The 14,101-nt window shown below is 34.3% G+C and overlaps 1 protein-coding gene across 2 annotated transcripts in view; it reads right to left on the reverse strand.

Moving 5' to 3' along the window:
- Window positions 1-217: 217 nt before the first annotated feature.
- Window positions 218-14,101, reverse strand: part of Snx17 (sorting nexin 17) — a 50,724-nt gene continuing 36,840 nt past the window's right edge. Inside the window, exons 7-9 of one of the 2 annotated variants that reach the window (XM_089089687.1) lie at window positions 12,499-12,684; window positions 8,948-9,034; window positions 220-1,040 (exon numbers count right to left, since the gene is read on the reverse strand). In XM_089089687.1, the coding sequence (XP_088945813.1) occupies window positions 921-1,040; window positions 8,948-9,034; window positions 12,499-12,684 (393 nt within the window). In that variant the 3' untranslated portion in view covers window positions 220-920. Of the gene's footprint in view, window positions 1,041-8,947; window positions 9,035-12,498; window positions 12,685-14,101 lie in introns of both variants that reach the window. The other variant, XM_089089688.1, reaches the window with a different exon arrangement.

Genomic DNA, 14,101 nt, shown 5'->3' on the forward strand with positions numbered 1-14,101 from the left:
GATTATTTTGACAAACTTTTGGTTTAAAAAAGAAAACCAAAAGCTTGAAGCTTAGTACATATCGTTGTTAGAAATCGGACTAGCTTCAATAAAGAAATATCTTTGAACAGACCGCAGTATAAAAAGACATTAAATAGCGTAAAGAGCAAAAAAACTGGTAATTGCAAAAATATTTATATATATTTTAACAAGGGATACAACTATTCAAATACCTTAAAAAAGAAAACCAAAAGTTTGAAGCTTGGTAGAAATCGTTGTTAGAAATTGGACTTGCTTTAATAATCAAATATCTTTGGAAAGACATTAGTATGAAAAGACACCAAATTGTCTGCGGTTAGAACTCGAGCGGGAATGAGAATCTATATATAGAAGCCTTTCGCGTGCCGAGTGCCGGAGCCCGGTGGCTGGAAATTGCAAAAATATTAGTATATATTTTAACAAGGGATACAACTATTCAAAAACCTTAAAAAAGAAAACTACAAGTTTGAACCTTAGTAGATATCGTTGTTAAAAGTCGAACCTGCTTTAACAATTAAATATCTTTGAAAAGGCCGCAGCAGGGAAAGACAGCAATTGGTCTCAAATTATCTGCGGTTAGAAGACAAGAGACAATGAGAATCCATATATAGAAGCCTGCCGCGTGCCAAATGCCGGGGCCCGGCGGTGAAGCTGCCGGGCTCCCTGTATTAAATAAATATATACATATAATTATTACTCGGTTGAAGAGGTAAGATATATATAGATTACTATCTCAATCAGTAGTAAAAAAATTCCAAATGGAAATACAAAATTATTATTCACTTTAACATCCAGAACATTGTTACCTTATAAGAAACGTTACCCAGGTTAAACATAAAACCAAGTAACCTAATACAAAAATAATTAGTAGGCTAAATTGAAGTTTAGAAGGTCTTTTAGTATCATAAGTCATCATCACCAATGTCATCGTAAACTGAATTGCCAAAACTAATCCGGTCGCGACTTTCATCTCGCTTGAAAGTTACTCTAGATGGTGTTGCATGATCATTTGTGTCATTAGCCTAAAAAATAGAACCATTTTATATCAGAATACTGTCTATGCTTCAGGAAATTCTTGAATCGGTTATAACTAAACATAAGTATGTGCAGAAAAATTAGTTTGAAGGAGGATGAGAGATATTTCAAGGGGGCATTCAAAAACGTATAAAACAAAGAAAAGAAAAATAATTAATGAAAAATAATATCAAATAGCCAAAAGAACGTGGGTAGTTGTCAGCCAAAGGACAATATCAAGTGAAAATAAGCAGATATTTCGATAAGGCCGAATCGTCTTCAGTGCTCCAAAAAAAAAATAATACTAAAATCTAACCTTTTGAAGTAAACCTCGCACAAGGAAAAAACACACTGAATCAAAACAGCCAAGATAAACAAAAGACCATTCACCAATTTGATTGAGCAAGAATTCTTTGCTTAGCAATAGATTTAGCGTGTCTGAAAACTCGATTTTTCTTAGATATGCAAACTGGTGGTTTTAAGTTAAACTGAGATATGCAAACTTCCCATGAACACGGGACTCACGGAACCCGGAAAGAAGATCTTTAAAACATAGAAAATTTCGGTGAAAATCAGAATTAATACACGATTTCGGAAGCGGTAAAACAAATGGTTTAGTAAGGTATATGAGGTATGCTTTTCATTATCCTTTCCCTTATCATTACCCAAGATTAGATCACGTAGATATTTCAAGAGTATTACATCATGCACTGGAGATGATTGTCGTGTTCTAAAAAAAAAAAAAACATTCGTGACATCAACTGATCACCTGAAAAATCTTACTTGGCAAAATCATGCGATAGTGTAAGAAAGTGAAATGTAAAACTAGTAAGAAAGTTGAAATGATCAAAGGACTTCTTCAAACTAATTCTGATTCAAAAAAGAGAGCTTAAAGTTTCTCAATAAATTCTATTTTCATTTATTTTCCTATTCATCTACAGGTAACATGTAAATACTATCATTCAATTTATTTTCACCAATATCATAGTACAATACGTCGTATTTCAGTCATTTTTGAACGTCGCTTAACCGTAGGTTTGGCCTTTAAACGCGTCATCCACGACACAGGGTTATCAAGAATCTTGTTGTTTGTTCTGTCAAATTGTGTTCTCTATAGTGGACAAGCAATTTTAGAAAAAAAATTGGTTCACACTTATTAACAGTTTTTATTATATTGCGAAATAGCACGTTGGCGCATTTTGGTTACTTAGTACTACCCTTTCCGTGTAATAAGAGACAAATGCACAAATTTAAAATTTACACAACAGCGCAAATAAATTTTGACGGTAGTTTCGCGCATTAAACTGTTCAGGAGAAAGACCCCTCTAATTTCTGCCAGTTTTCAACATTTAGTTGCAGGTATTCCAGGAACTTTACCTCAAGAAAAATAGCTTTGCATATTTCAATCTTTCTCATTCGAATAACTTTCGTGATTGCCAAACTCATACTATGGTCTACTGCTCTGAGACCCAGAGCAAAAAAGAGCAAACAAACCTTCCAATGACCTCCCAAATCATAAAAAAGGCACTAAAACTAGCCATTTATGCTTGAAAGAACGTTCATACAAAATTCTTTGACCATCGGTTCGATTTGATCAATCCTCAAAATCGTAGCTCTAAGGCTAACATGAAGACAAAGGTCATAGTCATTGAAGCTCACTAGACTATATTTATTCTCAATGTTCAAATCAAAATATTGCTTATCGCTCACCTTTCTCAAAAGCTTATCAACTAGCCCTTAAAGTTTATCAATTATATAATTTGGAGAGCAATACATTATTTAGGTACTTGGACAAATTAAGGCACTGGCATAATTTGTTCATTTCCACAAAAAAGGGGAGGGCCCTGGAATCTTGAAATTAATTCGGCTAAAATTTATGCGATCCAAACTCATACCTTCATTCTCACTTTTTTATTTATTTGAAAACCTGTTTGACGAGTTTAGAGAAGGATTTGAATGTCTTGCTGCGAAGTAAAATAGATCTAGACAACAGTTTCTATGCATGGGAGATTTTAATTTTTATTTGTTAAACACGCACGGAATTCAGATTCCTTAAGGCTGATGAGGTCAAATTTTGCCGTACCTGACCGTCAGTATTCCAACGACAATCATGGATCATTCGGAAACACTACTTGGTATTGTTTTCGTCCTTTTAGTATTTTAAATAAACTATGTTTTTCTACTGTGATAAGCCAAGTTTCTGACCATTTTTCAGTTGCACTAAATTCGAATTCTGAATTGAAGAAAAATAATAGACAGAATAAGACACTGGTGTGTGACCTGAAACAAGTTAATTTGAGAAATTTTAAGGAAAACATTAGTGTTATTAATTGAGAAACAGTATAGAGTAAAGATCAGCCGTCTGAAATATTTGAAAAATTTCATAAAATAATGTTAAATATTTATGATAGCACATGCCCGCTTAAAGAAATAAACTTAAGAAAGAATAAACCAAGAAAGCCATGGTGAGATGATGAATTGCTCAATTGGTTCAAAATGAAGAATATGGCATGTAAAGAGCATGTGAAGGATCCGCAGAATAATGATACAGATACAGATATATATATTTTTATTTATGAAATATACATAATGCTACAAATTACACCTGCGCACATGCCTGGTGGCACAATTGAGCGCATTAAAAATTACAACAAATTATTAAACACCGTTAGCAAATTAAATGAAAAAGCAACAAGCTTCTTGGACAACTGCCCAAATACAAACAAGGAAAATAAAACCAAAGTCAACCACCAGAGATAAACTTCCCCACCATTCTGCGAAACTGCTGGTAATCAGCACACTCTCTAATATCCTGGGGAATAGAATTCCACACCTTTGGACCAATATGCCTCAAACTAAATCTTGCTCTAGTTGGTCGCCTAAACTCCTGCAAGAAATTAAATCTGAGTGATGTTGGATATAAATGACGCTGTAAGTTAAGAAGAAATATTCCATGGAAATCTAATGCTAACTGACCAAAAACGTAATTGTGACATATCTGGGATATTGCAACGAAATGAAGTTTATGTAAAGAAAAAATCCCAGCTGATCCAAAAAGATGAGTAACAGAAGACCCATTATCAATCTGAAAAAGTATCCTTATCCCTTTATTTTGTAAAATTTGAAGGGGTTTATAAACTGAAGAAAAAGTTGAAGCGCACACAGAACCACAATATAGAAAAAAGGGTGGACCAGAGAAAAGTAAATTCATTTAAGCATATTAAACGGAAAAACATGGCGGAGACGGCACATAATCCCAACATTCCTAGAAACTTTTAACGATAGAGTTTTAACTTGTTCATGGAACGACAAATTTTTTTATTTATAATTATCCCAAGATATCTAAACTGTTGTACCTGTTTCAGTTCCACATTATTTAAATAAACAGAAAAAAACATCAGAATTGACTGAACCAACTCGTGAAAATAGAATATACTGGCATTTCCTTTCATTTAATAGAAGAAGGTTTCAACAATACCACTCTGAAGTAGTTGATAGAGTACTTTGGATGTTCAGGAACAGCTGTGTTAAATCTGAATGGGGAGAAAAAATCACATCATCTACAAACATAGCAATTTTGCAGATTGGAAGAAACTCAGGCAAATCATTAATAAAAAGAAGAAATAGGGTAGGACACAAAACAGAGCCCAGAGGAACCCCACAATTTACGAAAAATGACTTAGATCGGATTCCATTTTTACAATCATGGCATTCAATTTTTCTTTCAGCAAGGTAAGATGTAAAAAAATTTAAAGATTTTGAAGAAAATCCATTTTTTTTAGTTTATTTAGTAAAAGACGGTGATCAACCGAGTCGAACGCCTTGGCCACATCCAAGAATTTAGCCAAGGCGTTATGACCAGTGGCCAGCGCATTATTTATTTCAATTAAAAGCTGATGTATTGCTAGTTCTGCTGATTTTCCTTTAATGAATCCATACTGCGAAGGATGCAATATTTTATTATTACATAAATAATTTTGAAGTTATTTATGAGCAATTTTTTCCAAAATTTTACTAAAAACAGATAACAGTGAAACTCCTCTATAGTTTGAAGGGTCCGTAGAAGCATCACCTTTATACAAAGGTAATACATGGGCATTTATTAAAAGATCAGGAAAAACTCCATTTAGTAAAGACAAATTAAAAATATCTGCCAACAGTGGGGCTATATTAGGAGCTATTTGTTTCACAATTTGTATAGAGAACCCAAAACCATCCAATGAAAAACTTCGCTTTAGTTTCATTACAGGTTTTTTAACATCCTGAGATGCAATTTCAGAAAAATCAAATGAGTTTGGTGCTTCATCGTCAACAACAAAATCAGTAGACTGACTCTCTTGCCTATTTGTACTCGATACAATCCTAGACCCAATAGTACTGAAATGCTTGCCAAAAATATCCAAAATTTCTTTTGTATCCGCCACTTTTGAACCATCAAGTTCAAGAAAATTAACTCTAGAACTCGAACGATGATTGGGGCGGATTTTATCATTGATTACCTGCCATGTCTTTTTCATATTTGACTTATACTGTAAAAATTAATCGGAAAAATACTTTCTTTTAGCATATCTTATAATAGAATTCAGTTTATTTCTATAAGTTCTATATTCCTCATAAAATACATCAGATTTGGGCAGCCAGATACTGTCGATGTTTTTTCCTTTTCATCGTAAGTGACGTCAAAATACCACGCGTAATCCACGGGTCAAATTTTTTTGAAAACTTTCCGCGCAAAATTCTTGTCGATGTTGCTTGATCTCGGAGTTGTATCATATCATGGATAAATTTCGAAAAAGCATCATTAGCATCCATTTGAATCAAAAATGGGGGTCCAGTCATTATTATCAATCAATTCACGCAGAAGCTTAAAATCAATCAATTTTTTCTGTCGGTAAGAATTTTTATTTCCATGTTTTTTAAATGCAGGTTAAGATAAACTTTGGGCTAAATCTAAAACAACACTAACTGGAAAATGATCAGACATGTCACATATACTAACAGAAGCCTTTATCGCTTTAAAAGAAACACCACAAATGAAACTCAGAGAGGAAAGACAATAACAAAATGAAAAATAAAATAAACAAAAGGGTGAAAAAACGAGGATTTTGTCAGCCAGTGGCGAACCATGAAGACGAAGAAACAAGCAAATATTTCGACAAGGACCTCCGCTCAGTCGTCCTCAGTGCTAAACAAAAAAGAAAAAAAAAGAAAAAAGAAACCAACATAAAACGAACCTTTCGAAGTTTGCTTGACAACGATGAACTAAACTCTAACGAATAATCAGGTTGGAGCCAATGGAAAAGAAATTTACCAAGAAGATTTAGCAGTAGTTTAATTTTTTGATATAGCTTTACATGGTCTGTCAATTTGGTCTTTATTTCATGTGCTAATAGGTTTTCTCGAGTTAGATCGGGCGAAAATATTGATTGAGTCCTTCAAAATTAAATTGTTATAAATTGGGCTTAATAAAATATCTCCATTGTCTCTATTTATTGTTAAATTTTGGTTTATGTATTTTTTTATCTCAATTACCTCTTTAAAAGATTTTGGCAGACCATTTATACAAAATATTAAGGAAGCCTCGTCAAAAGGAACCAGATGTGTTGGATTTCCAAAAATATGCAGGGCCAGTGCCGAATCAAAGTTGTCATTTTTATTTTCAAATCTCAGGGACTTTCCAATCTATTGAAATGTTGTGTTTAGGAAAACGTTTACCTAGTTGTTGATGGGTCCTACCAATGTAAAATTTCCCACATGAACACGGGATTCTGTAGACACCACTACCCAGTACAGGGTCAGTTTTATCTTTTCCTGAGTTGAAAAAATGTTCAACTTTTTGTTCGGTTTTGAAAGAAACAGAGAGATTAAAACAGAGAGATTAATGTTTTGTTTAAAATTTTTCCAAGTTTATCGCTAAGTTTTGGGATGTGTGGTAAAGTGATGAAAGTATCTTTCTCAATTGCCGGGGTAACTGAATCAAGGGGAACGGGCTCCCTATTTTCTTGTTTTATCTTTTTTGATCGTCTATCTATGATATTTTCAATAAGTTTTATTGGGTAACCATTGCAGAATAGAATATATTTGATGTAGTTTAATTAAAAATTTATATGATTACGATAACAGATTTTTTTTAAACTCTGTCGACTAAAGAGATTATTACCCCTCTTTTCAAAGAAGGACGGTGAAATGAAGAGAAATTTAGATTTCGATCATTATGGGTCAGCTTTCTGTATATAGAAAATTCAAAGCTAGGAGCAGTTTTTATAATCAAAACATCCAAGAAAGGCAGCTTACCTGAATCTTCGAGTTCCAATGTGAACTGGAGATTCGAATCAAAAGAGTTCAAATGTGCCAAAAAATCTCATTAGAGAGTCTTTTCCATGTTCCCAAACAGAAAGGATATCATGAACGAATGTATAAAACGAATGGGTGGTCTTAGAATGTATAAAAGAAACACCAGAAAAGAAAATATTGTTCAGCAAAGTTGCAGTAGTCTTTGTTAGTCTCGTAGATAGCGAAATACTTGGAAAAAGCCCTGAACATAGCATAATGTTCAGAAACTCTTTATGAACAGCCACATCTAAATTCAACAAATCAAAATTGAAATCACCTGAAATTATTACTGGTTTTTTACATCCACCAAGTTTTACAACTAGGGGCACAAAATCTCAAAAAACCCTTTGGGGTTACTTGATGGCGGTCTATATACTGATCCAAAAATCCAAGGTTCACAGTCAATGGGGCGTAATTCAACAAATAGAGTCTCACATAAACCTTCTTCCCAAACTGAAAAAATCATCAGTATATTAACAGACCAATCCTGTCGGACATAGATTAATTGACCACCTTTCGCACTGTCAGACCTACACCTTGAAACAGACTTCATACTCGAAAGGGACAGCATAGACATGTCTTTGGGCAACGGGACATGAAAATTATCATTTACAAAGGCATAAAAACTTCTCCGACCTGTGCATACATAACTTACGAGCGCCATCCGTCTCCCGAACGAAAAGATCCATCTGAAGTTTAATGGATACATAGCTTAAGGCGAGAAGACTTCCCCAAGGACATTTTTGCTGAATCTTTCTAGTTAAGGCCTCAGTTTCAAAAATCTAGGATTGCTCGATCTATGAAACATTCAAGCCTGCTAGAACCTAAACTGCCAAGATCAATGATTTAACATTTCGCAAGTACTCTTTACACCTCTTCACAAACATCCGTTGGGTGGCTTTGACACTCAGAGAAAGAAACCCGAAATCACACAGTTTTAGTTGGGATCATCCTCCATTATGAATGCAAAACATGACCGATAACAAAGTAAATAGTTTTAAGCCGTTTGTGAACAGTTGCCTACGAAGCATACTTGTCATGTGTTTTTATCAACGGATGAAACGCTGAATTACGTCAAAGGAGCGCCATCAAAAGAGACCTTCTTTCCATATTAAAGCATAACGTTTCAAGTGGCTATCGTGTTAATTAGACTATAGACTAGACCAGGAAGTTCCAATGAAACAAGTAAAAGAAAAAAAGTTGAGAATTTGTAAATTCATCGCACAAGAGCATCATTCTGACGGTCAATGTATAGGAAACGGGGAAACCTTAACTATCTTGAACCAGACTAAACCTTACCAACAACATTCTTTGCTCAATAATTCCACGACAAACTTATAGTATCATAAAATAAAAGACTTTGTTTCGAAAAATACTCTTAGGTAAGTATCATCAATGCAACAACTTGATAGGACTTTATACGTGGTAAATATTGTTTAACTTAACATCAGTTGTCCTTCTACGTATTTCCAGTACGACAAATAATGCAACCAAACTAATATCATTCTTATTATTCAATATTAGAATCAAGCACAATATGTTGATATTATCACTCTAACAAAAGACCCGTATCGGCACTTACCAGAGATGAACTAGATGACGATATTTCTTGTTTGCTACCGTCCATGCGAATATAAGGCGAAGTGTTTCGTGTTACTATTTTACCAGCCTATAAGACACCATACGTGTGTAAATATAATTATTTACATAAACGATCAAAAAAAAAAAAACAACAAAGAAAGAAAAGAGAAACTATGGGCGAAAAACCCTAGTGATAAATTAGTAGTGACATATGTAAACTGGACATGCATATATGTATGTCCAGCTTTTTTTCCTGACGGAAGATGTTTTCAAGTAATATCCCGTTTATGCTATTTTAATGCTTTAAACAAGTTGAAAACCACAACAACATGAATATTTGTCTCAAAATGAACGCCGACGAGTAAATTATCCTTAAAGCAGAAGTACGTCAGAAATAGTTGATCATTCTATATAGCAAAAACCACGTAACTGAATTCTTAAGATTTTGATTTTGTTATATGTCAAGGTTTAATTTTTTCAATCTTAATTAAAGTAAATTAGATCCAAATAAAAGTCTCTCGGCTACCCTTTCAACAAGAAGATTTTTAAGGTAGTCCATCAAATTCAACAATTTAAATTCCGCTAGTACAGTACAGACAAAACCACAATCTCTGGTTACCACTATTTACAAGCTTAAAACGTCACTGAGCGAAAAGAAAAATATACTGCATAGACAGGGGGAGGGGAGACCAACAAAAGAAGCAAATTCAGCACGACACGGGAAATTATGAGAGGACCGTCCAGTTTCAGAACTTGCTTAAAGCTGTATAGAATGGTTAACAAAATCTAAGACACTTGACAAGGCTAAAAGAAGGGTACGACCATTATGGCAAGGTTTTAGAGGAAACATGCTGCTGCACATACATACAGACTAAAAAGCCTAGGACAAAGGGTACCGCAGATATCACAGGACAAATAGATCACCGGAAAACAAGAAAAATTTGTAGCAGAAAAAATTAATTGTAAATATTTCCGACATAATTACATACAAGGACATAGCAAAGTGATTGATAGTACAAGTTTAAGAATCTTTCTTAAGACCTGTAACAACCTTGTGTTATTTATATATACAGGAAAATTTGCTAGAACAAGTTAGCACCATGAGATATTAGCTGACAAACATTCACTAGGTAATATTAGCATTATTTGCTTAGTTAATAAAATGAGAAAACAATTTTTTTTTTTAAATAAAATTAATACAATTAAAATTAGTGGTTTTGAATTGTTTCTAAATTTATAATTTTAACATATGAAATATGTCCACGTATTGGATATATTTCAGCATAACATATCAGTGTAATATATCTATTTACAGATATATTATTTTCCGATTTCTGCCAGTTTCTCTCTATAAGCAACTTACGCTGAAGTACTTTCCTAAGCAGGATGAGCTGCTTACAGTTAGCTCAGTTAATTACTTAACTTACTTGTTTAACTCCCATCTGGCCCGGATGGTCAATTCGGGGCTTCTCTAATGGCATCATAGAAGTATTTTCTGGTATACCTCCCTGTTTGTCGGAGTCCCCAGCAGTACCGGGAAGTTGCTCTTAGGCGAGAGGCATTAATTCTTCCTTCAAACGCTATTTTGGGCAGTTGGACTAAGGACGGATAGGATAGACTGAACGAGTCCAAACCATCGAAGCTGTTGGAGATCGATGGTCTGCGTGATGGTTTGAGGGTAATCCAACGAGGACAGTAGTTGTTCCTTTTGTACTCAGTCAAGGTAAGCAATGCCGGTGAGCTTTCGGAGCGATTTAGTTTCAAATGCCACCAGTCAGTGCTTGTCATCGCCTTTTGGAGTCCATATCTCTGCATAATATGTTGCAGCTGGAACCACCAAGGCACTGAAAATTCAGTTTCTTCAGTTTTAAGGGCAGGTGTTGTTTATGTTTTCCAAATAGAGCGCAGTGACTTGGAGCATGCGAAGGCAAGGGCCAGGCGTCGTTTGATGTCTCTTGTTGAGTCATTTATGGATGTCAGCACACTCCCTAGGTAAATAAACTGATCGACTCAGTTAATTCTAACTTTTTTTTGTTACTATTCATTAGTGAGTTAATGTTTGGAGTCTAAAGCGGTTGATGGTACAGTTAGCATCGGAAGACATTCTCATAACCACTACTCGGTGCAAATTTAATTTTTGAACAGTTTAATTTTTGAGCAAACTTAATTTTTGAGCAAACTCAATTTTGAACAAAGTCATCAAACAATCATTTATGTCGCTAAGGTTGTTTATTGTAACATATATGGTTGATTTTCAAAATAATTCAAACCCCCCACATGTTCGATATTGTAGGTAGACGTGCTGCTTGTCCTGAAAAAAGTTCGCTTTTCACCACAGTTATTAAAAAGATGCATTACTCATCAACTTAAATCCAAGGTTAGGTTAAGAAGTAGTTTTATTTTCCAGATGTTTTGAAGATATATAGTTAAGTTTACAGGAAACTACTGAAGTCTGGATAAAATTTTTTAAGCCAAGTTCATATCTCTTCCTTTAGCTGTCCTTTAGGTAAAAATACTCTTTATAAATGCCACTTTAGTTTTACTAAGTGAAAATCTTAAAAAAAAATAGTGGAAAAACTGAAGTTTTCCTGGAATAATTGTAGAATCATTGTTTCCTTATGCTATTCGTACATTCGGATAACACAGAGTTGGGTCTCAGTATCACCATATATTTACCTTCAGCCAGGGATTTTCTTAAAGTAAGGAAAATGATTATCAATACCAATCCAGAAACTACAAGAACACTACTGGACTTGAAGTTAATTTACAGTTTGCCTATTTCTTTTCTCCAAGAACTGTTTTCCCAGCAAAGCAAAAAACATCATTTTGACGAGTGGGTACAAAGAAAGTACAAGAATCATACAGCTTTCTTTCCTTTCTAGTTAACAATATTAACAGTTATCTCAAAGAAAGTAGAAAAATGCATAGAAGGGAATCGATGGTGCTTTAATACGGGCATAACAAGAATTACAACTACAAGCACGACTGACAGAGCAGCAGCTATAAAACTCAGAACAACCTTAATCAAAATTCAAATTTAATTTACTGATATTCGAGTTTCAAAAAATAATCCAAAAAACGGACGGCAAAACCAAAGTAAAATCAGACCTTAAAGAAAGTCTTTTGTTCCCTTTTGGGGAACGTCAGCCTTTTACCAGTACCTGATGATGGAAGTAAGTCTTTTGGCAGCGCCAATATTACACAAATAAAAGAAACATATACAGTATATTTACTTTGTCTTTTAAGATGAGCTTGAGGATTTGGTTCGGCACTGCTAGATAGCACCTTTAACCAGAAATAAAGTTAAGGCAACCTCTCCTACCTCCTCGGCTATCCAGAATAGCGACTGGTCCTAACATTGCAAATATCGCCGTGGTATTTGATTAATACTTCTGAGAATGGATCAACTAGCTTAAGATTAATCAAGAGGTACTATGGACTGGACACATAATAGCTATCTCTTTTTTATATAATTTTTCGTTTTTTTGTAAGATGGCTAAATTTTGTTTAGTTTCTTTTTTCTGTAAGTATGTTTGTTTGGAAGAGTCTTGCCTGTTCAGATTTGTCCCCATTGGCTTTCTTCACAAGCTCTTCAACCATCTTTTGAAGGGTAAGAGACATGAGAACACCTTGACTACTTCGTACCGTAATCCATCGATGCTTATTTTTGCTCATCAGGTATTCAAAAGACAGTTCTAACTGTGCAGCATTACTTGAGTTTGTCCCATTTAATACATCCTAAAATTAATCAAATGAGCTAAACATAATTTTAAAATGAAGCTTTCTTCTTTATTTCAAAAAATTAATTGTATTGTTCAGAAACCTTTCAAGAAGTCTTAAAAAACGAAAATTTTTACTAAGAGAATTGACCATAATAAATTTGAACTCCAGATTAGAAACATTTACAACAATAAACATACATTTCCTTTCTGCAAAATAATCTTACAAAAACACAATTATTATATTAATATCAAGTTTTATTCTTTTCTTGCTTTTATGTATAGGTAGTTTTTCCCTAAGAAGAAAAGAATAATTTAACGGTTGAAATCCTCAACATTATTGGCAATACTTGTCCATTACAGTTGAACTCACTGATGCGAAGTATTGCGACAAATGGCAGCCATTAGTGCCATTTTTTCCCTCCAGCTTGTTGTTGCAACAATTCAGGAGTTGAGTCAGTTTTGAGAACAGTCATTATCCAATTTATTCTTCCAGTGTGTACCAAATATGGAAGTTGTCAGCCACTTGAAATTCTTAAAATAGCGTATCCTATGAACAAATTTCACACAAAAAAAGCTGACAAATATACATTTATCAGCTCTTCAGGAGTTTTAATCAACGTTAAACACAAAATTGTATCCCTTAGTTCAAAAGCTGATTTTCTTGCCGAGGGCCAACTTTCAAATATTACTACTGAGAAAGGAGCAAGCGGAGACCTTGAATTCCTTCTGCACAAAAGGAATGATACAGATGCCCAAACCACATATAAACTACTAAGCACAGACAGGCTCATGAACGTTCCAAAATAAATGTGTATAATGGTCCCCAAACAAGGTCATCAAACTTGTTATTTATAACTCTCCGACGAACTTTCCTACCCATGTGTTACTTCACGAGTTATTAAGTGGGAATAATTCTATTCCCCTATCCGACATCCGAAGACTAGAAAATCTCAATACTAGCAGGCAAATATCAAGCAAAACTTACCTCTTTCACTCTAAATGACAATAGAGATCCCACACAGCAACTCTTTCAATGCGCCACAAGAACGCACACGAGCCATGCAAAAGAAATCCTATTTAACATAAAAATTCTTGAAACAAGATTTTCATAGGATTTTGCAAAGATACAGCACCGAAAATCATCAAATTTGCCAAAAATACCACAGCCAACACACCATACACTAAGGTGCATCGAGGCAGTCTATAGCCTGAACTTAACTCGCTTTGCATTGAAGTTCCTTGCATGATTCCTGTTTAAACAAGCTGCAACATACCTACTTTTCAGCTAAAAAGTTAGCGGTTGAGGAGAATGGGGCCTGGAAGAGTCATAGACCCATTTTCACATCTAATCATGTACATTTCTACTACTTGCATGATGTTAGTTTCAACCAAGTACAACATGCCCACTTTTTCTACTAAACTCTGTCTGTAAA

This window comes from Artemia sp. Qi Xiang Cuo, chromosome 5, assembly GCF_049724085.1.
Source record: "Artemia sp. Qi Xiang Cuo chromosome 5, ASM4972408v1, whole genome shotgun sequence".
In the NCBI taxonomy this organism is placed as follows: Eukaryota; Metazoa; Arthropoda; class Branchiopoda; order Anostraca; family Artemiidae; genus Artemia; species Artemia sp. Qi Xiang Cuo.